Here is a 24,476-nt window from a genome sequence, read left to right as displayed (position 1 = left end):
TTACAAGAACCTTCTCAGGCAACTACTAGTATTATCCCTACTTACAGATAGAGGAGCTGAGGCACAGTGTTAACTTGCCCAGTGGCAAAGCCCAGCTTTGAATGCAAGCTCTTTGACTTCAGAAGCAATATTCTTTTTTTAATTTTATTTATTTATTTATTTTTGGCTGTGCTGGGTCTTCATTGCTGTGTGGGCTTTTTTTTGCTAGTTGCCGCAAGTGGGGGCTACTCTCAAGTTGCAGGGTGTAGGCTTCTCTTTGCAATGGCTTCTCTTGTTGCAGAGCACAGACTCTAGGTGTTTCAGCAGTTAGAGCACATGGGCTCAGTAACTGTGGCGCACCGGCTTAGTTGCTCTGCAGCATGTGGGATCTTCCAAGCCCAGGGATTGAACCCTGTTCTCCTGCATTGGCAGGCAGATTCTTCTCCACTGAGCCACTAGAAGCAATATTCTTAATCACCATGTCCCACTACCTCAGAAAAATGTTACTGAATTCATTGAGTATCTTTTAGAAAATTAAGGGGTTTATGTATTGAAAAGGTGTGTGTGTTAGTCATGTGTCCTACTCTTTGCGACCCCAAGGACTGTCTGTAGCCAGTCAGACTCCTCTGTCCATGGAATTCTCTAGGCAAGAATACTGAAGTGGATTGCCATTCCCTTCTCCAGAGGATCTTTGAGACCCAGACATCAAACCCAGGACTCCTGCATGCAGGCAGATTCTTTACCTTCACCATGTGAGCCACCAGGGAAGCCCCATTGAAAAGGTTGTTGTTGTTCAGTCTCTCAGTCGTGTCCAAGTCTTTGCGACCCCATGGCCTGCAGCACGCCAGGCTTCCCTGTCCTTCACCATCCCCCGGAGCTTGCTCAAACTTATGCCCATTGAGTCAGTGATGCCATCTGACCATCTCATCCTCTGTCATCCCCATCTCCTCCTGCCTTCAATCTTTCCCAGGATCAGGGTCTTTCTCAGCGTCAGGGTCAGCATCAGGGATCGAACCTGCTCTTCTGCATTGCAGGCCAACTCTTTTACCGTCTGAGCCACCAGGGAACTGAGATTAAAAAGGTAAGTGTACGTAATAGGTCCTAGAAACAGTCTCATCCAGGAAAAAAAATAGCTTAATGCTTAATGAAGTAAACCCACAGCTGTTCATAAACTTAATACTTAAGGATCACTTCTTTTCTCAGGTTGTTTTAGAGCCTTACCAGAATCAGAGAGGACTCTTCTCTGAGGATTGAGTCTGAAATTTCAGATAAAAAGAGACAGGGAGCAGTCAGTCACTGTCCGTTTACTCTTAAGGCAATACTAAGCAACATTTTTATATTACCTGCCCTATTTTCAACCTCTGCCAAAGACAGGATTACCTTGAACTCTCAAGGATACCTCTGCCACCACCACCATCAAAAGTGGCCTGGCCTTCATGGTCACAGGGCCTCACCCAGAGAGCTTTGCCTGCAGCTCACAGACACACCCTCCATCCCTGACCTGGCAGGTGCTTAAAGGGGGCAGAGGTTTGCTCAATCACTTCCCCTCCTGAGGTCTCCTTTCCTAGGATGGAAATAAATAACAGGCCCCTGTGGCACTGGACATTACAGTGGAAAGACTTTCTCTAGTAGGTTCATTAGACAACCAGTGAGCAAAAATTTCTGAGCTGGAGGAGACTCATCATGGGAAATTTTTAAGCTTTTATTGTTTTTATTTTTATTTCAACATGTGTAACTTGTCCCTATTCATTTAATGAATACTTATTTGGCCCTGTTCTGGCTCCCTCTCCTAGGTGGGTGAACCACAGTAAAGGGCAGAGATAAAGTACCTGCTGCCAAGGACCTTGACATTGGGAGGGAGACATCCTATAAACATCCTAAAAACAAGTACACAAGTGTTGCTGTTGTTGTTCGGTCGCTCAGTTGTGTCCAACTCTTTGTGACCCCCTGGACTGCAGCACGCCAGGCGTCTCTGTCCTTCACCATCTCTCAGAGCTTGCTCAAACTCATGTCCATTGAATTGGTGATGCCACCCAACCATCTTGTCCTCTGTCATCTCCTTCTCCTCCTGTCTTCTATCTTTTCCAGTGAGTCAGCTCTTTGCATCAGGTGGACAAAGTATTGGAGCTTCAGCTTCAGTATCAGTCCCTCCAAAGAATACTCAGGGTTGATTTCCTTTACGATTGACTGGTTTGGTCTTTTTGCTATCCAAGGGACTCTCAAGAGTCTTCTCCAACACCACAGTTCAAAAGCATCAATTCTTCAGTGTTCAGCCTTCTTTTTATGGTCCAACTCTCACATCCAAACATCACTACTGGAAAAACCATAGCCTTGACTAGACGGACCTTTGTTGGCAAAGTAATGTCTCTGCTTTTTAATACACTGTCTAGGTTGGTCATAGCTTTTCTTCCAAGGAGTAAGTGTTTTTTAATTTCATGGCTACAGTCACCATCTGCAGTGATTTTGGGGCCTAAGAAAATAAAGTCTGTCACTGTTTCCACTGTTACCCCATCTGTTTGCCATGAAGTGAGGGACCAGATGCCATGATCTTAGTCTTTTGAATGTTGAGTTTTAAGCCAGGTTTTTCACTCTCCTCTTTAACCTTCATCAAGAGGCTCTTTAGTTCCTCTTCACTTTCTACCATAAGGGAACAAGTAGCTAACGTAAACAACTGAAAATAATTTCAGAGAGTGATGACGTGAACAATTAAAGGGAACAGAAATTGATAGGAGGTAGGGAGGTGGGGAGGGCACAGCTGTTATAGAGAAGGGCGTCAGGAGAAATGCCTCTGGGGAGGTAGAATGTGAACAGAGCCCAGAATATACAGAGGAGCCACGCGAAGAAGGAGGAGAGCACACCCCATGGGGAACGCACAGCATTTTTAAAGGCCTGAGAGGAGCATACTCGATGATCTAAAGAATAACAGATGGTCACTGTGACTGATGACAGTGAGCAAAACAGAAGTTGGCACAAGATGAGGCAGGAGAGGTAAACGGGCCAGGGGCCAGGTCAGGTAGGGAGACAGTCAATCTAAAGTTTTATCTAGTAAGTCCAATGTCTGGGCTTCTTTAGGGGCAGTTTCTATTAATTTATTGTTTCCCTGTGAATGGATTATGTTTCCTTATTTATTTGCATGCATAATAATTTTTTTGTTGTTGATAACCGGATATCTTGACTATTCAGTTCAGTTCAGTCGCTCAGTCATGCCCAACTCTTTGCGACCCCATGAATCGCAGCATGCCAGGCCTCCCTGTCCATCACCAACTCCTGGAGTTCACTCAAACTCACGTCCATCGAGTCAGTGATGCCATCCAGCCATCTCGTCCTCTCTTGTCCCTTTCTCCTCCTGCCCCCAATCCCTCCCAGCATCAGAGTCTTTCCCAATGAGTCAACTCTTCGCATGAGGTGGCCAAAGTACTGGAGTTTGAGCTTCAGCATCATTCCTTCCAAAGAAATCCCAGTGCTGATCTCCTTCAGAATGGACTGGTTGGCTCTTCTTGCAGTCCAAGGGACTCTTAATGTGCTAACTCTGAAAATCAGACTTTCTCCCCTCCCAGAACTTGTTGCTGTTGTGAGCTGTTGTTTATGCCTTTTCTGAACTGCTTTTGTAAAGGTTATCTTTTTTTGTATTGAGTGCCCTGTGAAGTCTCTGTTCTGTTAGCTTAGTGACCAGTTAGAAATTTGACAGAGATTTCCTTCTCAAACCAAAAAAAAATTTCCCAGTCTTTGCTGATTAAAGCATGTAGAAAGTCTGCCAAGGCTTAGGCCATTTACAGCTCTTCCTTAGCTTTCACTTCCTGCTTGCATAGAGCCCAGAAGTCAGGCAGAAACAAAAACTCAGAGCCTTCTCAGGAAAGATTCTTGGAAGAAATAAGAAAAATATATCAGTTTAAATCTTGTCAGGTTGATAAATGGCAATATACTTTGTTATCTAAATTAAAAACATCTCATAACCTAATTTCATGTGTAACTTTGGACATTATCTGAAAAACTGATTGTTTAAAATATGATTTCTAGAGGTATATTTAAATATGATTATGCTCTGATGTTTGGGGAACTTTTAACTACCAAAATAAAGTAACAAAATCATACTCGGAAATTCCAATTCAGAAAGATAGCAGAAATAGTAGAAAACAATTTGACCAGTGTCCTAGTGCTTACACTTACTGACCTGTAGGCTACATGTGGGATGAAAATAAACAAAGGAAATGATTATTTCAGCAAATGAATTAAGTAAGCTGTACTGAGTAATCCCAAATGAAAGAGAGTAGAAATTTGCTTTCAACTGAAGTGGTGTTAAAGTGAATCGGATGTTAGTATTATGGTACAACTGTAAATGCTAAATATTAATAGAGACAATGAGAAAATTAAGGGAAAATATTTAGTAAGTGCAAAGCATGTTCATAAGTTGGGGTATTTTCTGAGTCATATTTACTATTTATATCTCATCCAGTTCAAGATTTATTTTTGTTGATGATGTTTACCACTCTGGGCTATGTCAAAGGCCCATTGAATCATTACTTTATAAAGTTATTTCTGTTGAATGGAGTAGGCAGTTAATAATTTAGGCTTTCTTCAGTTAGATAAAGGTAGGCTAGGATCTTAAAATAACCATTCATAGCAGACTTGCAGAACTCTGAGGCCAGATTAGAGATGGTGTCCCAAGCATCCCGATGCTGGTTTGAAGTGCACTCTTGGATGAAGGCCAGGTGGATGAAACTTGACCGTTGAAACACTGAAGTGGTGAGAGGCAAAGGAAAGGATTTTGAAAAACTGGCCAAGAACATGACAGGCTTTGAGATCAAAGAAATGTTTTAGGTGGTATGTGCCCTAGAGTGTTAATGAATTCATTGCTTCTTATGCCTCCTACTTTTGTGTGTCAGAATCTGACTTTATCCTTTTTCAACAGAGCAGTCTATGTACACTTTTCTGGAATCTTAAGCCCAGGTTAATCTTAATTAAGCAGAAGTGAACCTCTATTTAATACTGATGAAAGAAAGATTTTCTTAGGTTTAAGCTGATGCCCAAGTGTGGTAGTCTCCCTTTATAGTACAAAATATACTATAATTAGTGAGCACTGGCTGTGTACTAAATACTATACTGTGATGCGCTTTGAATACATTAACTCATTGGTGCTTTAGTATTATATAGCCCTGTGAAGGTAGTATTATTTAACCTCACTTTTAAAAATGAAAATAGAGACTCAGAGTGTTAGTAACTTTCCTGGAGACACACAAGACCCAAATTCATGTCTGTATGACTTTGTGGGCCATTTGTAATTTCAACATGGAGTTATTGAGAGCCTCTTATATTATATATTAATTGCTTATTCATAAATGAATCTGAGGTTATTGATATTTCTCCCAGCAATCTTGATTCCAGCTTGTGTTTCCTCCAGTCCAGCGTTTCTCATGATGTACTCTGCATATAAGTTAAATAAACAGGGTGACAATATACAGCCTTGATGAACTCCTTTTCCTATTTGGAACCAGTCTGTTGTTCCATGTCCAGTTCTAACTGTTGCTTCCTGACCTGCGTACAGATTTCTCAAGAGGCAGATCAGGTGGTCTGGTATTCCCATCTCTTTCAGAATTTTCCACAGTTTATTGTGATCCACACAGTCAAAGGCTTTGGCATAGTCAATAAAGCAGAAATAGATGTTTTTCTGGAACTCTCTTGCTTTTTCCATGATGCAGCAGATGTTGGCAATTTGATCTCTGGTTCCTCTTCCTTTTCTAAAACCAGCTTGAACATCGGGAAGTTCACGGTTCACATATTGCTGAAGCCTGGCTTGGAGAATTTTGAGCATTACTTTACAGCGTGTGAGATGAGTGCAATTGTGCAGTAGTTTGAGCATTCTTTGTATTGCCTTTCTTTGGGATTGGAATGAAAACTGACCTTTTCCAGTCCTGTGGCCACTGCTGAGTTTTCCAAATTTGCTGGCATATTGAGTGCAGCACTTTCACAGCATCATCTTTCAGGATTTGGAATAGCTCAACTGGAATTCCATCACCTCCACTAGCTTTGTTTGTAGTGATGCTTTCTAAGGCCCAGTTGACTTCACGTTCCAGGATGTCTGGCTCTAGGTCAGTGATCACACCATCATGATTATCTGGGTCGTGAAGATCTTTTTTGTACAGTTCTTCTGTGTATTCTTGCCATCTCTTCTTAATATCTTCTGCTTCTGTTAGGTCCATACCATTTCTGTCCTTTATCGAGCCCATCTTTGCATGAAATGTTCCTTTGGTATCTCTGATTTTCTTGAAGAGATCCCTAGTCTTTCCCATTCTGTTGTTTTCCTCTATTTCTTTGCATTGATCGCTGAAGAAGGCTTTCTTATCTCTTCTTGCTATTCTTTGGAACTCTGCATTCAGATGTTTATATCTTTCCTTTTCGCCTTTGCTTTTCGCTTCTCTTCTTTTCACAGCTATTTGTAAGGCCTCCCCAGACAGCCATTTTGCTTTTTTGCATTTCTTTTCCATGGGGTTGGTCTTGATCCCTGTCTCCTGTACAATGTCATGAACCTCATTCCATAGCTCATCAGGCACTCTATCTATCAGATCTAGGCCCTTAAATCTCTTTTTCACTTCCAGTGTATAATCATAAGGGATTTGATTTAGGTCATACCTGAATGGTCTAGTGGTTTTCCCTACTTTCTCCAATTTAAGTCTGAATTTGGCAATAAGGAGTTCATGGTCTGAGCCACAGTCAGCTCCTGGTCTGTTTTTGCTGACTGTATAGAGCTTCTCCATCTTTGGCTGCAAAGGATATAATCAGTCTGATTTCGGTGTTGACCATCTGGTGATGTCCATGTCCCTTATGGCAGAAAGTGAAGAGGAACTAAAAAGCCTCTTGATGAAAGTGAAAGTGAGGAATCAAAAAGTTGGCTTAAAACTCAACATTCAGAAAACGAAGATCATGGCATCCGGTCCCACCACTTCATGGGAAATAGATGGGGAAACAGTGTCAGACTTTATTTTTCTGGGCTCCAAAATCACTACAGATGGTGACTACAGCCATGAAATTAAAAGATGCTTACTCCTTGGAAGGAAAGTTATGACCAACCTAGATAGCATATTCAAAAGCAGAGACATTACTTTGCCAACAAAGGTCCGTCTAGTCAAGGCTATGGTTTTTCCTGTGGTCATGTATGGATGTGAGAGTTGGACTGTGAAGAAGGCTGAGCGCCGAAGAATTGATGCTTTTGAACTGTGGTGTTGGAGAAGACTCTTGAGAGTCCCTTGGACTGCAAGGAGATCCAACCAGTCCATTCTGAAGGAGATCAGCCCTGGGATTTCTTTGGAAGGAATGATGCTAAAGCTGAAACTCCAGTACTTTGGCCACCTCATGCGAAGAGTTGACTCATTGGAAAAGACTCTGATGCTGGGAGGGATTGGGGGCAGGAGGAGAAGGGGACGACAGAGGATGAGATGGCTGGATGGCATCACTGACTCGATGGACGTGAGTCTGAGTGAACTCCGGGAGTTGGTGATGGACAGGGAGGCCTGGCATGCTGCGATTCATGGGGTCGCAAAGAGTCGGACACCACTGAGCAACTGATCTGATCTGATAAATGAATCTTATACTTTAATATCATATATAAGCCATATCGTATAATATATCATATGATATAATTTAATATCATATGTATATGATCTATATTTATCACATGTACACATGTATGATATGTATATATGTATACATATGTGTTCATATGTATGTGATATATATTTAATATCATATATAATATATATATCTTATACTTTTATATCATATATAAGTATATGATTATAATTGCTTAAATTCCCATCATTAACAGCATATATTGAGCATCTCACTTGTAGAAGACAGTATGCTGGATGCTAAAGATAATACACAGTATGAATTGTGGCCCTTGCCTCAAATATCTTATAACCTAGCTGTTTATACACCAGCTATAGATTTCAGAACTTGGGAGAAATGTGGTAAAAGTGTGATTAATCATGAGTCATCTTAAACAGCATTCCTTTTTGCTGTTTGGCAGTTGACTAATTTATTCACTCTATGCTTCATAATGAAAAGTGCTCTGTCCTGATTAAGGTGTTCCTACACTTAGGACATCTTTAATTATTATCTGTAGAAGACAAAAATAATGATAGTAACATGTTCATTGTTTTCTACCTTAATTTGCTTGCTCAAATGTTTCTGCAGTACTGAACAAAGGAAGTAAAAAGTATTTTTTAATGAGAATATAGGGGTTTTGTATAATAGCAGCCAGCTTTGATATTTAGTTTTTATTTTTTTATATTTATTTTAATTGGAGGCTAATTACTTTACAATATTGTGGTGGTTTTTGCCATACATTGACATGAATCAGCCATGGGTGTACATGTGTTCCCCATCCTGAGCCCCCCTCCCACCTCCCTCCCTATCCCATCCCTCTGGGTCATCCCAGTGCACCAGCCTGGTGCTCACCACCAGTGAGCAGCCTGTCTCATGCATTGAACCTGGACTGGCAATCTGTTTCACATATGATAATATACATGTTTCAATGCTATTCTCTCAAATCATCCCACCCTCGTCTTCTCCCACAGAGTCCAAAAGACTGTTCTATACATCTGTGTCTCTTTTGCTGTCTTGCATACAGGTTATCGTTACCATCTTTCTAAGTTCCACATATATGCGTTAGTATACTGTATGATATTTAGTTTTTAGAAGGATATAATACATATTTCTATTTCTGTAAGGTATCAAGATATGCCTCTATTGATGAACTTATCTTGCTTGCTTAGTTTTTCTTTCACATGTTAACATGATTAGACAAAGATGAACTTTTAAAATTATTTGTTAAAAGTTTATAGTCAGTAAAGAAAATAAAACAAAGCTGCATTTAGGGAAGATAGAAAAAGATGGGTGTTCACAAGAGAAAAAAGAGACTTAACCAAAGATATAAACAGAGGGAGAGATTAAAGAAGAAAACTCATCTTTGGGCCCTCCTAAGTGTTCCCATGGATGGAGGAGCCTGATGGGCTGCAGTCCATGGGATCGCTGAGTCGGACATGACTGAGCAACTTCACGTTCACTTTTCACTTTCATGCATTGGAGAAGGAAATGGCACCCCACTCCAGTACTTTTGCCTAGAAAATCCCATGGATGGAGGAGCCTGGTAGGCGGCAGTCCATGGGGTCGCTAGAGTCGGACAGGACTGAGCGACTTCACGTTCACTTTTCACTTTCATGCATTGGAGAAGGAAATGGCAACCCACTCCAGTGTTCTTGCCTGGAGAATCCCAGGGATGGGGGAGCCTGGTGGGGTGCTGTCTATGGGGTCACACAGAGTCGGACACGACTGAAGCGACTTAGCAGCAGCAGCAGCAGCAAGTGTTCCCTTGAACTAAAGCTGGTGGCTGTAGTGTCATTAAGAATATTGACCTTCAGCATGTATCTAATCTGGTTTTCAATTTTTTGTTTTTAGAAAGCAAAAGACTAGTAGTAGTAATAGTAGTAGTAGTAGTGTTACTCGCTTAGTTGTATCCGACTCTTTTCGACCCCACAGATTATAGCCCACCAGTCTCCTCTGTCCATGGGATTCTCCAGGCAAGAATACTGGAATGGATTGCCATTCCCTTCTCCAGAGGATCTTCCTGACCCAGGGACTGAATCTGGGTCTTCTGTATTGCAGGCAGATTTTTTTTTTACCATCTGAGCTATAGGGAAGTCCTTAAAAGACCTTTAAGTTGGTAAAGAATGTTACCATTCTCATGACACAATCCTCATATATTCAGTTTTCCTCAGATCTCACAAATTTTTCTATATTTGCCCTAGACATAATTGTTAATTCTAGAGTTTGATGGTATTTTGGAGACCGTCTTAGTCCCTTTTTTTGTTGTTCAGTCACTAAGTCTGGTTTGACTCTTTGTGACTCTGTGGACTGCAGCACAGCAGGCTTCCCTGTCCTTCCACTATCCCCAAAGCTTGCTCAAACTCATGTCCATGGAGTCAGTGATGCCAGCCAACCATCTCATCTTCTGTCGTCCCTTCTCCTCCTGCCCTCAGTCTTTCCCAGCATCAGGGTATTTTCCAGTGAGGTGGCTCTTTGCATCAGGTGGCCTAAGTATTGGAGCTTCAGCTTCAGCATCAGTCTTTTCAGTGACATCAGGCCTTCCAATTAGTCCCTTTTAAGGACAACCAATTACTGAAGCTCATGAGATTTGATGGCTTTCCTAAAGTTATCCAGCTAGTTTGATAAGCCCACAATGAAATCCTCATCTCCCAACTAGAGACCAATAAATTTCCTGCCCCTTCTCTATTCATCATTTACTTATTCATCTACCCTTCACTCATTCAGCAAGAGAGAAGGAAATGGCAACCCACTCCAATATTCTTGCCTGGAGAATCCCATGGACAGAGGAGCCTGGTGGGCTGCTGTCCATGGGGTTGCATAGTCAGACACGACTGAAGCGACGTAGCATGCATGCATGCATTGGAGAAGGAAATGGCAGCCCAATCCAGTGTTCTTGCCTGGAGAATCCCAGGGACAGAGGAGCCTGGTGGGCTGCCGTCTATGGGGTCGCACAGAGTCGGACACGACTGAGCAACTTAGCAGCAGCAGCAACATTCAGCAAAAGTATATTCATTATTAACCATGTTTGTGGCACCATAAAATGCATAAAAGGTGAATAAAACATATTTACTGCCCTCTCCAACAATCTGTTAACAGTTAATTATAACACAAAATACAGTGAAATTATAGTGATGGAAATATGAACAAAGTGCCATAAGAATTTTTGCAGAAGAATCAGCATTTAATTAGGATTAAGAGATTGTGGTATGTTTTTCTGAGATTATACTTATCCTTAGCAAGGTTTTGATAGACATTAAAGCAATTCATTGTACAGAATTACAAAGTTCAAAGCTATCAAAGTATGAAAATGCATGATGTGTTCTGATGATGAGTAATCTAGCATGGCTGTACCACAGTACGTACAGAATCAAGATGACAAAGGAGAGGTAGATATAGCTCAGATTGCCATCATGAATGGTTAAGACTAGATCAAAGGTTTTGAATTTCACTCTGTAGACACTTAGCCTATATTATAAGGCTAGAATGTGAATTCCATAAATAGAAAAAATGTTATATTCAGTTTAATTTCTCCAGAGGCTACAGAGTAGGTTTTTAAACATTGGTTAATTGGGTGAGTAGAAACTCAGCAAATAGTTGGTGTGTGGATGAATGGTCAGGGGAAAATCCTCGATGGATATAGAGGTCTTTTTCATGGTCTCACCAACATTTTAGAAGATAACCTGAACCATTACAATAGTTCATTGGAAGGCAGAGAGTTTTGGGGAAGGGTTACCACTTTGGAGGCTCTTACAGACTATAGGTAAGAGTTCATCAGAGCCTGAACTCAGTCCTGGCAGTCGGAAGGAAGTGAACAGTTGAAAAACGGTAGAGGTAGATTCTCTAGGACTTCATATATTCATTCCACAAACACTGAATGAATACCTTTTATATTTTGGGCATTAAGCTTGCCTCTGGGGATAGAGATAAATAAGGAATAGTTTTTGTACTCAAGTGATTTATTACATTGGAAGAGAGAAAAACAGAAGTAATTATAATAAAGTATAAGAAAACAAAAACATCATTTGTTAAGTTCTGACTTTGCATCAAGTGTTGTGCTAGGCATATAACATACATCCTCTTATTTAATCTTTATAGCCTCACTGGTATTGTCCTCATTTTGCAGATAAAGGAAAGTCTATTCCTAACTTGGAGGGTTCAGGCCATGTGTACAATTGAAAAGTGAAAGTGAAAGTCACTCAGTTTTGTCTGACTGCGACCCATGGGCTGTACAGTCCATGGAATTCTGCAGGCACGAATACTGGAATGGGTAGCCTTTCCCTTCTCCAGGGGATCTTCCCAACCCAGGGATGGAACCCAGGTCTCCTGCATTGCAGGCAGATTCTTTACCAGCTGAGCCACAGGGAAGCCCAAGAATACTGGAGTGGGTAGCCTATCCCTTCTCCAGCAGATCTTCCCAACCCAAGAACTGAACCAGGGTCTCCTGCATTGCAGGTGGATTCTTTACCAACTGAGCTAACAGGGAAGCCCAGTACAATTGGAAGCCAACCTACTATAAGTCTATGTAAGTCAAGCTAATAAACTGCTAAGTAAATTCTACTTGGTTTTCTTGTCTTGAAAAATATACCTTTATAGCAATTTGGGAGGTGAGTTTCAAATTCAGAATGCTTAAGACTCCTCAGAAGTTCCTAGCCTGTGGTATCTCTCACCCACTTCTTACCATGGCTCTACCCCATACCTGGACAGACAGGTCCAAGCTCTGTTCACATACTCCACAAATGACCACCCTTTGACCACCTCTCCATCCTGAGGACAGCATCCATCAGAAGAGTGGCTCCACTGAAGAGGCTGTGCAGACCCTGCACTCTGGCTAAGGGCCTTTGGGTTGGGGATATCAGTCTTGGAGTTGTGGTCTGAAAGGAGGGACATGGATTCTGGGTGAGGGGTATAGTCAGAGGAGGGCCATAACAGGCCTCTTATTCCCAAGTCCCCCTGCCTTGGTCTAAGAACAGTACTGGATAAGGAAAAAGGAGAAATAAGCAACCTAAGTATACACAGGTAGAAGTGGAGCCAGAATTGTGCAGGGTTATCTAGGCGCACAGAGGAGAAGCGGTACCTCAATCAGTCAGGGAAATCAGCTGACACAAGAGTTCTGACTAATGAGTGATAGGGGATGGAAAGTAGGAGTCTGTCAGGGGGATCTTTCTAGAAGGAGTATTGTTTAAAATCTCCTAGGTGTGAGGCTGGGACGTGGCTGCAAGTGTAGAGGAGCATTTACAGCCCTTTTCCTAAGGTCCAGAAGCTGAAAGGGTGGCAGTCAGTTTGGCAGGATTAGAATTGTGCTTGTAGGGAAGAAAAATGAAGCTGTGTTAGACAGTGGCCGAATCCTGAAGAGTTAAGCCTTCTTTATCGTAAAGGGACAAGAAAGGAACACAGTCACATTTAGGTATAAGGGCTGAGGGAGGACTAGAAAGCAAAGCTTTTTTCCTTGAAGCCTAGGGAGACAAGGAGTTGTTTACAGAACTAGACAGGCCAGAAGGAGGCGCAGGAAACTGGGCTTTTACTGTTTGAATTATGGGTTAATAAGGAGAATGCTAGTGGAAGGAAAGAGAAAACAAGTATGACAGAGTTTTGCAAAGTAGCCATATTTAAGAAGTGTGTAGAAGAGAGAGCTAGCCCAAAAGACAACAAAACAAAACCAAAAACTGAGAAGCTTCTGAGACAGGGAGCCTGATCTGCACGGGGTCTGGTGGGCTCAATCTAGAGAAGGGACTTTCAGTTGCTGCGGGGCAGGACACACACACAGAGGAGACGTTAGCAATCAGGAGTTGGGGTGAGAGGAGTAGAAACCAGATTATAAGGAATTGGGGATACATAATGAGGAAGTGAAGTTAATTCAGATCATGTTTTTAGAATTAAGCTTGACTTCAAGAGGAGAGAGATTAAACATTTGTTTGACAGGAATGTAAGGTCCAGGAAAAAAAATGGACAAGTCCTCTTTCTCCTCTTCTTCTTGTTATTAGTGAAGGTATTTATAATGTCTTTGGCTGAAAGGTTGCAGTGAAAATAGACACTGGAGAGAGGAGTACTTCCATAAGACCTAGCCACCCCTTTCCTCTGCTCTTCCACTAGTAGGAGTGAGAGCCAATGCCACCACTCTCTGCCTTTGGGCCATCCACCTCAGGAAACATCCCGGTTCATGGCAGTCACCACGTGAAGCCCAGGGCCTCCAGGTCACCCCTTCCCAGGTGACTCTCACCTCCAGAGCTTCAGTACCTCTTAAGACCGCCTCCCTCCCCCGGCCTTGTCTTCTCCGCCCCCACTTGCCTCCATTATTCCTCTTCATGGCTTTGTCACTGTCTGACATACGTGCTCTTATTTCATCATGACTTCCCTGTCCTTGATAAAAAGTAAGCTCCAGATCTCAGAGCAGTGGCAGGCACATAGTAGAAACTCAGTACGTATTTATTAAATGATGAACATAAAAGAGGGGGGAGGAAAATCGGTGGGACAGGATTCCAAAGCAGAGGTTTGCAAACTTGTCCTGTAAAAGGCCAAATAGTAAATATTTAAAATTTTGTTGGCCACAAACTGTACTTCTTAATACTCTTTATTGTTTTCTAAAATAATCTTTGAAAAATGTAAAATCCATTCTTAGCCCAGAGACCACACATAGACAAGCCACAGATCTGATCTTAACTTCTGTGAGAAAAAGTGAAGGAAACAGGATTAAGAACAAAGGTGAAGATGGTAGCTCTGAAAAAGGGAGAGGAGATGTCTCCCTCTAATGACCTCCCTAAAGGGAAATGAGAAAAAAGATGAAAGGAGTGCAAAACCTTTGAGGTAAAGAACAGACAAGCAAGGGAATTTATTTCAGTGGCGTCAGCCTCAGCGTGGGGGGGAATGAATTCTGCAGTTGGGTGTGAAGCGCTTGAAGAGTAGGACAGTTCTGAGAGAACAGGGAAGCTAATTACATCGAGATCAATAAGGAAAATGATAAACATGGTGGGATTCAGACAGAGTTGAACAACATGAATCTGTGTTGTGTTCTGGAAGACAAGGGGAAAATGGGAAAAGGTAGATCCTGAGAATTATATCTTATGAAGTTTGAGTGATGCTGCACAAAATTTTAAAGGTGGTTGGCCTGGCATACTAGTTCAGAATAATATTTTGTTTTCCTCATACTCTCTTTTGATAAAATTACTTCTAGAATCATCATAGAAATATGAGTTAATTTGTGAATAATAATATCAATAATTGCCGTTATTTATGAATGGCTAATCTATAGTTGTATATGCATGTGTAGTCAATCGCTTCAGTCATGTCCGACACTTTGTGACCCCATGGGCTGTAGTCCACCAGGCTCCTCTGTCCATGGGAATTCTCCAGACAAAAATACTGGAGTGGGTTGCCATGCGCTTCTCCAGGGGATCTTTCCGACCTGGGGATCGAAACCTCATCTCCTGTATCTCCTGCATTGCAGGTGGATTCTTTACCCACTGAGCCACCTGGGAAGCCCAAATGACTGTAGTCATTATCTCTCATTTAGTCATGTATGTAGTTCTAGTATTATCTCTGATATACAAGATGAGGAAATTGAGAATTAGGGGAGTTAAGAAACAAGGCACGCAATGTTCTTAAATGACAGAACTATATGAACCCCACCAAGTCTGTCTTGACACCTGGTCTGTGCCCTTAGTGTCCCTCAGTAGGGTGTTGATCAGTGGATTACTGTCAGCGTGGAAGGAGGTCTCTAGTGACAAGTCCTGTCCTCTATCTTGTTCAGCATTTTTTGATGCTCTAGATTAGGACATAGGTAGTGCATTTATCAAACTTTCCAGCAATGCACACCCAGGAAGAAGAGGGAATACATTAGATAACAGGACGAGGATCCAGGATTGTCTCAAATTGGAATGGTTCACCAAAGAGGAAATGTAATAGATATAAGAATATAGCCCTTTATTTAGGTCAGAAACAACTGCACAAGTATGCTGTGCTTTAGCTCCAGGCTGTGTAGGGAAGAAAAAGGCTTGAAGGCTTCCGTCACCTCACTTTGACTGTGGTGAACTATAGTTTGTCCAGAGGAGAATAGAAAAGAGAAACTATTCAGGACCACTTCACCTGGGGAACTGTTAAAGGAACTCATAAACTTTCAGAACAACAACAAGAAAACACACACACACACACACACACACACACACAGAAAACCCAGTTTGGTGGTGATGCTGTTGAGAGTAGGGGAAAGAACAGTCAGTGTCCTCCAATGTTTCTGAAAGTTTCCATAGAAGATAAGTTAGGCTAGTTCTGACCTTTGTGGTCAGAACTAGGAGTAGTAAGTGGGGATTACTAGGAGCCAGAGTTTGACTCTGTATGAGAAATAACTCCCCCTAAATTAAACCTGTTCAAAATTTTAACTGGTTTCAATGGGAATTAATGTGTCCCCTATTGCTGAATGAGTTTTAGACTGAGACTGAACAATCTTTTGTTAGGACTTACTCTAGATGACCTCTAAAGTCTCTGCTGACACCATGGTTTTGCCCCTGAAAATGTCAGATGAATAAAGTATTCCCGTACTATTTTTCAAAACATTAAACTCATTTTTCTTCTGTGTTTGCAGCCTGATCTAGTACTGTGTTAGATATATGGTGGTGTATATATTACAGAACTTCTGTTTTGAACTTAAGCTGTCCAAGTTCTAATTTTTCACTTAGAATGTGACAAGATGTTTAGCACACCAAGTCAGGCTTCAAGTATTTCTTTTAAATAGATGTGTTCTTTTGTATAATTCTTGCCAAAGATTACACTGAATTTATACCATATTCCTACCAATGTTTTTTCCAAATCACATCCTATGATGTAACTTTTGGTAAGTTTAAAGGGAATATATCTATACAAGAGGTACCTTGAAATGCTCACTTATCTTTTAACAAATTTAATATACAGGTTGAAGTTGTTTCAAGAAGGACTTAATCTATTGACTTTCTGAGACCATTAGTTAGTTCTTAAACTTGGTTCTGTGATCTGCCTTGTTCTGTTTTTGTAACACATATACTCATAGTCTTAATTTTCAGCTCTATCAATAGAAAGTTAACCGGATATGTATTGAAAACCTCTTGATTGCTTCTCTAAAACTATTAAAAAGCACATCATTTCGTTGGTTACCATCACTAAGTCTTTCTGACATTCATGAACAAAGTTGAAGCAAAAATAGCAAAGCTCTCTATTTTTGGTTTTAATCCCCTAAAGTTTACCTAAAAAATAATTCCGTGGGTATACTAATAGAAATGAAATACTTTTTTTTTTTTTAGGTGTAATCCCTTTTCATGGCTTTTCAATGTATGGTAAGTTAGGCTTTAAAATACTCACTGTTTTGTTAACACTTTAGAAAATTTAAACATGAACCTCACACTTTATATTGCATCACCCACACATTCAGCAATGTTATTGTGAACTGTTAAACACTGGGTTTGGTATTTGTTTATATGTCCAAGTAAAATTTTGCTGAGATGATGATTGCTTGTGAAGTTAAACATACCATGAAAATGGTTCTGTGGTTTACCATTCACTAGAAATTCACTAGAAATTAGAAATACACACCGATATTTAGTTTTAATAGCTGTAAAAATTCCTAAACTAATTCCCGTAAGTCTTTTTGAAAAATACTAGATCAGAAAAAATGCAAAGGGAAGGACAACACCGAGTGAGCTCATGATTTCTTCAGACTGGCTGGTATGCAGAGCAGTCACACTGAAGTGTGCGGGCAGCCTGAAGCACACGTGGCAAACACGTGTGCAGCTTTGAGCGCCCCGAGCACTTTTCTGCCTCACAGGTCTTTGAATGAGGCATGCAGGAAGCGTCACAAAGATAAGCAAGAAGGAGAACGCTCTCTCCCTTAATGCCATTTAATTTTTCATTTATCTGCTTTACATATGAACTTGTGGAAGATTCTTGTCCCAACTATTCCTCCTCCCCAACCTTTAGACTAAACAGAAATATAAAGTTTACCTTTGTAAAAAGAATCAGCAGTAAATTAACACTTTTCTTTGTAAAAAAAAAAAAAAACAAAAAAAAAAACCCTCGGGTGTTCAGCATCATACCATCATGGTGAATGACATAATATAAAAGTTTTAAAACCAGCATACAACGAAGAGGATTCAGAGTGTCTAGGAATTTTGCATTATGCTTCGCTTGGCTTTATTCTCTTGAGCCATCAAAATTTCATAACATAATACATGTTGTTATAGTGAGGTTCCAGCATATTTCTCTTTTATAAATATGTGAGGAATTTAAAATAGAAAACCTAGCAAGGTTAAGAATATAAATTTTTACCTTTAATAATAAAATGTAAGCCCTTTAATCCTTTTATTTTTATAATCCAACTGCAAGCATTTTTCAAGTAAATAGTTTTTAAAAGGTGTACTTGAGCAATTTAGAGAACAGTTAATGATGTCAGGAAGTTTAAATTTTCTAACAATTCTCAGAGTACAAAATACATCATTGGCTCCTGCCTGTTCACAGATGAAAGAATCATATTGTCAGGTTGGCATCTGATTTTAAAATCTGACTTTCTGACATTCACCTGTGGGCTATCTGGTTGAGCTGACCCACCTGTGCTTAATTGCAACAAACAGTGCAAAAGAAAATTTAATTCAAATTAATTAGAGATTGTTATCACAAACACACACAAAAAATTCATTAGAGAAATAAATTCTTAGAGTTGTTTTACTTAAAGCCTATGAAAACTATCTAGAAACATATTGGGATATGCCAATGTTGACCAATAGCCTGTTAATCAGAATTTTAATTTTCAAATTCCATCAGTTGAAGACCAACTTTCTAAAAGCTAGCCATAAATCATCTTATATTTTACTTACCTGATGTCAAAAATTAAAAATTTTGAAAGATCCTTTGTGGGACAAAGTAAAAATGAGTTGCCTGGATGTCACTTTGTTATTATTTCAATTTAAAAAGAGAGAGATTTTATGTAATTTTAAAAAGTTACTTTGAATTTTTAAAACCCTTATATGGTTCCATTGTGTTATTCTACTGTTGGGATTTTATAATTTACTCCATTAAAAAAAATTTTTAATGACAGTTTTTACATGTGCATATATTCCCTTTCAACATGAAAAAAGAATATATATGATTTTAAACTTGAATGAATATTATTACTATAAAATATTTATCCTTTATGTTTGTGAACTTATTTTTCGATTATAGTAGTTCTGCAATATTATCAATTAATTTTTCTTGTTCTTTCAGTTGCACCACTTTGTTTTCTATACCATGAACCTTCCAAACTGTATCAGATATTCCGTGAGATGTATGTGCGTTTTTTCTTCAGGCTTCATTCCATCTCTTCTCATCCTTCTGTAAGTTCATAAAAAATTGGATCAAACCAGACTCTGATTTGTTCTTTTTTACCTTAAGAAAAACAAATTGTCAAGCATCGCTTTCCTATGGAAAAAATGAAAGAATAAATTGATACTTAAATAATAATGACAAGAAAAAGTCCTTTATCACTTGCATTTAAATTATCTTTTATATGTTGAAAGAATAAGCATAGCAATGTCTGTATTGTTTTCTTTGACAAAGATGCCTACGTTTTTGAACACTGGTTTCCTCATCTCTGAAATGAGGTTAATGCTGAGTTTCTGTGGTGCTGTAAAGAAGAGTATGAAGCACTTGGGTAGTACTTGGCTCGTGTGGCAGGTGTTCAGTAAATAGGTGGCAGTTGTTTTTATTGTCATTATGATCATCATCATCATCTTTGTTAATGAAAATTAAACATTTATTTGTCCCTTCTTTTTCAATATCATGTTTGACTAATTATCCTTTATCAAACTAGATATTTTGTTTGTGTTTATTCAGTAGATGGCTCCTTGGCCTTAACAAGAAATTCAAGGAGAAGCATATTGGGAGTTGAATATCGTATCTGTTTTATTTTGGCGGATCCTTTATCGTATCTTCCCTCCCCACTCCTACCCCCCTTAACCTGAGTAAAAACAAGTATTTATTTCAGTTATACTTTTTCTGTTTTGGGGCCTGCTTTGGTCTGCTTGTGAGTAACTTGATTGACACTCCCAAAGAAACATTAAAATTGGAATGTGTCAGGGCTACCAAATTTCCTGATTGTCACACTGCTACTAAACTAAATAGCAGTTCATCATACTTCCTCCCCATTTTAATCCTGTGTATTCCTAGTCCACCTTCCTCTGTCTCTAGTGTTGCTCTCAAACGTTGCTGACGACAGCTGGCAAGTAACGGAAATCCAGGATGTCACAGATGAGCAAATGAAGTGCTACCAAATTATCATGAGTCTCTTCTCTCTGAGATAACGATTTAGTGTCTATATTGCAATAATGTTTAATCTAGAATAACCAAAAATATATTAATAATTCTCTTTTCTAACAAGTCATACTTAGCATCAGATTTCTTACTCTCATGTTTTATTTTCACACTTCAGACTTTTAAAAAAATTTTTTTAATTAAAAAAATTTTTTTTTAAACTCTGGCTATTCCTTCTGTGCCTCCATGCTGACCCTAAGCTGTCCTCTTCCAGCTGACTGATTGGGACAGCCCTGCCTCTGCCCTTTCTTTATTGAGTGAAATAAAGACTTACAGGCGGTCATCTTCTTTTCTGGCTTGGAGCCAGACTGAACTGTTTAGAACCACGACAGCCTTACTTCTTTAGAAACTCAAAAAGAGGATTAGAACTTTCTTACAAAGAACAACCCTGAGGAATGCTAAACTGCAAGAAAGACTTTATTCAGAGTTGTCAAGTAATTAATGCACTTGAAAACCCATCTGCTTTGTACTCTACAATGCCCTTTTAAAAAAAGTAGATTTCAGTTTTTTAAAAACCATCCTTATACTCAGTAATCAAACATTCTTGTTTGATGACTTCCTGACAGAAATTTCAAGCAGTCAATCTTTCCCTGGGGATGGTTTTCGATGAAAGAATAAAAAAAGCAGGAAATATTTTCCCTGATGGGTGAGGCAGCTGAAAGAAAGGAACATATGGAGGAAGAAAGTTAAGGGTGTGGCTACAGCGCTAGAGAAATACCTGGAAATTGGACTGCATCCAGAAAAAACTAATTTTGCTGAGCCTAAGTGATAATGTATGACTTACAGAGTAGCAGCCTTTCTAGAAAATGATGTTTTTCTTGAATTCTGAACATTACTATATGCCAGCTTATGCAGGGAGCCTCATTGTTAAAAAGGAGGCTCCTTAGCATATTTATAAGAGTGAGTATCCATAAAGAGGGATAAACTTATTTTTAATGTTTTAGAGATCATTGGTGCATTTCCTGTCTTTGGCTCTTAAACAATACTGATACTGATCATCTTTTTCTCATTTCTGTTGGAGTAATTTGGTGGCAGAGTTCATTTTTAAATACTAAGCTATGCATTTCTCTTGTGACTTATTGTATCCAGGGTATTGTGTCACTCTGTCTGCTGTTTGAAACTCTTCTGCAAACTTATCTCCCCCAACTCTTTTATCATCTTCGAGAAATTGGGGCTCAACCGTGAGTATTTTTCTCTCCTAATTGAAGAATAGATTGATATCAGAAGGCTCTTTTTAATCATCAAAGATGCAGTGATTTTTTTCAGAGAAATTAACATTTTCCCCAATAAAACAATAATTGCTGCTGCTGCTAAGTCGCTTCAGTCATGTCCGACTCTGTGCGACCCCATGGACTGCAGCCTACCAGGCTCCTCTGTCCATGGGATTTTCCAGGCAAGAGTACTGGAGTGGGGTGCCATTGCCTTCTCCGAGAAAGAGGTACAGAGTAGTTGGTTTAACACAATGAGGTGCTGGCAAACTTTTAGAATCTAATACATAGGGTAAAGGAGTGACCTAATGGTATGCAAGTTAAAAAGTTCAGTCTTAAAGTCTGAGAAATTGACAGAAGCAGCCTGTATGTGCAGGCCTTTCTGTCCCTGGGATTCTCCAGGCAAGAATACTGGAGTGGGTTGCCATTTCCTTCTCCAAAACAATAATTATCAAGTAGTAAATTATAACTCAACATTGTGCCAAAAATTCTTGGAAGACTTACCAAAATCCTGATAAATTCTTGTTTGCTTGGATTTTTGTGCTTGGTACAAGAATCACCAGACAACTAATTCCAGTTCATAGTGAAAGATGGTGACCAAACTGAGGTAAAAATCTGTGGAAACAAATACTACCTGAGAAATATGATAATACTAAAATTGTCAATTCAGGCCAGATTTATCAGAAGACAACTTTGAAAGCCAGATCAGTTAAAGTTTGCCATCTTTCACTAAGTGAAAACTAAATCGGTTATCTACTAATGGTTGTACACTGTGATTTTTCCTTCCAAAAGCTTGAATTTTTGTTTATTTATCTCAGTATGAGTTATCGGTAAATATCCCGGTACGAGTTATCAGTGAATAGGTTGGGTACCTGTGGACCTCATTATTATTGGTTCTCTTTTCTCTTTTTCAATTAACAATGTCCATGGCAACAGAAATTTCCAAATGATTTATCAGTGTTTTGTTATTGTCTTCCTCTTTGTGTACCTCATATCATTTATTGATAATACCTAACAATCTTTCTTTTATAAATAGAATTCTGTTAATAATTATTATTATAAAACAAAATTGTGGCAGAAATATATTACACATGTATTTTTTTCTTGTGGTAAACTGACCTCATTTTTTATTATTGTGAAATGAATATTTGTATATATCTATGCTTTTCTGTAGACATTTAGTTAATTGTTATAACTAAAATCCTGATATTTTCCTAGTCTATTCATATACTTTAATCATTAAAAGGAACAAATTTATTTCAATAAATTATGGTAAACATCAAAATTCTAATGAAAGGAAAGTGTAAAAATTCAGTTGTCAGGCTAGAAATCAATTATTAAAAGACTTTCATGAATTAAAACTAATGCTATTGGAAAGTTTTAATTAGAATTTAATTTTTGTACTAGATATAGGACGTTTCAGGATATCTCCTTCTACTTGAGTACTTTGTGCATTTTATCTAAGTTATATGTATGGACATAAATTATTCATAATATTCCATAATTTTCTTTATTAGCCTTTTACTATCTTTAAAATCAGAGTGACACTGCCTGTCTCATTCCTGAGATTGATGTTTGTATCTTGCGTTTCTTGATTATTCTGGTCAGAGGCTTATTTATTTTATTCTTTGAGAAAATCAGTTTTGGTTTCATTGATTTTCTGTTTTTCTGTTTTCAGTTTCATTGATCTATCCTCTTTTATTTGTTTTTTCCTTCTGGGTGCTTGTTTTTGCTTTGTTTTGCTCATCTTTCTGCTTGCTTAAGGTGAAATTTAGAGAATTTATTTCAGATATTTCTTTCCTAACATAAGCAATAGTAATGTTATAAATTTCCCTCAAAGCACTGCTTTACCTCCACTCAACAAATTTTGATATTTTATGTTTTTACTTTCATTCAATCAAAATGTTTCTTAATTTCTCTTGTGACTTCCTGTTTGACCATAGTTTATATAAAAGTACATTGTTTAATTTCCAAATATTTGAAAAAAATGTGATATCTTTCTGTTATTGATTTCTATTTTAATTCTATTACAATTAGATAATGTGCTTCTTAAGATTTTAGTTCTTTTAAATGTTGTAGTTTGTTTTATGACCCAGAATATGAGCTACCTTGATGAATCTTTAATGTATACTTGAAAAGAATTCATTTCCTGCTAGCATTGAGCAGAATGTCTATAAGTGTTAATAAAGTCAAGTTTTTTTTATAATGTTCGAGACTTCTCACTGTTAATTTTATGTCTACTATTTCTATTGATTATTGAGAAAGAAGTGTTAGAGTCTCCAATTATAACTGGGAATTTGTCTTTTTGTTTCTACATTGCTATATATATATATTTATTTCATGTATTTGACACTGTTTTTAGGAGAATTGATCTGTTTATCATTATGTAATGTCTTTTCCTAGTAATAAATCTATGTCTGATACAGCCATTCCTGCTTTCTTTTTATTAAAATTTATATAGTGTATTCTTTTCTGTCCTTCTACTTTTAGTGTATCAATTATCTTTAGTGTACTGATGTCTTTACTTCTTGGGCTTCCCTTGTGGCTCACCTGGTAAAGAATCTGCCTGCAATGCGGGAGACCTGGATTTGATCCCTGGGTTAGGAAGATCCCCTGGAGAAGGGAAAGGCTACCCACTCCAGTACTATGGCCTGGAGAATTCCATGGACTACAGTCCATGGGGTAGCAAAGAGTTGGACACAACTGAACTATGTCTGATATAGCCATTCCAGCTTTCTTTTTATTAGAATTTGTATCGTGTATTATTTTCTGTCCTACTTTTAGTATATTGATTATCAATGTCTCTACTTTTCAGGTGGCTTTCTTATCAAAAGTATATTCAGGTCTTTCATTGTGGCAGTTTATCTTTAATTGGTGTGTTTATTCCATTTATATTTAATGTAATTGATATTGGGTTAAAATAATAACAGTTGATACCATTTACTATTTTGATAGACTTTTTTGTTTGTTCCATGTGCTCTTTATTCTTTTTTTTCCTCTTTTCCTGCCTACTTTTGAATATTTTTTATTCCATTTTTATCTCCAGTATTGAGTTATTATTTATACCTTTTAAAAAGTATTTTTTGATAATGTCTGTCTTAGTTCAGTCTGGTACAACATATTACTATAAACTGTATGGCTTATAAACAACAGAAATTTATTTTTCACAGTTCTGGAGACTGGAAGTGTAAGATCAAGTTGATAGTATGGTCGAGTTCCAGAGAGGACCTTCTTATAGGTTGCAGACTGCTGACTTCTCATTGTATCCTCATGTGATGGAGCGCAGAGAGGAAAAACAAGCTGTCACATGACTTTATGAAGTCACTAATCCCAATCATGAGAACCTACGTCATCTTCAGTTCAGTTCAGTTGAGTCGCTCA

At 38.7% G+C, this 24,476-nt stretch overlaps 1 protein-coding gene across 5 annotated transcripts in view; it reads left to right on the top strand.

Moving 5' to 3' along the window:
• Window positions 1-24,476, top strand: part of TBC1D19 (TBC1 domain family member 19) — a 150,025-nt gene that overhangs the window by 114,065 nt on the left and 11,484 nt on the right. For 3 of the 5 annotated variants that reach the window (XM_044946024.2, XM_006071049.4, XR_006552317.2), the window contains 3 exons: window positions 16,848-16,880; window positions 18,802-18,911; window positions 20,977-21,068. In XM_044946024.2, the coding sequence (XP_044801959.1) occupies window positions 16,848-16,880; window positions 18,802-18,911; window positions 20,977-21,068 (235 nt within the window). Of the gene's footprint in view, window positions 1-16,847; window positions 16,881-18,801; window positions 18,912-20,976; window positions 21,069-24,476 lie in introns of those variants that run through there. The other 2 variants (XR_006552316.2, XR_006552318.2) reach the window with 1 other exon arrangement.

The sequence above is a fragment of the Bubalus bubalis genome, chromosome 7 (assembly GCF_019923935.1).
Source record: "Bubalus bubalis isolate 160015118507 breed Murrah chromosome 7, NDDB_SH_1, whole genome shotgun sequence".
In the NCBI taxonomy this organism is placed as follows: Eukaryota; Metazoa; Chordata; class Mammalia; order Artiodactyla; family Bovidae; genus Bubalus; species Bubalus bubalis.
Note: the sequence above shows the minus strand (reverse complement) of the source record. Positions and strands in the feature narration are given on the sequence as shown.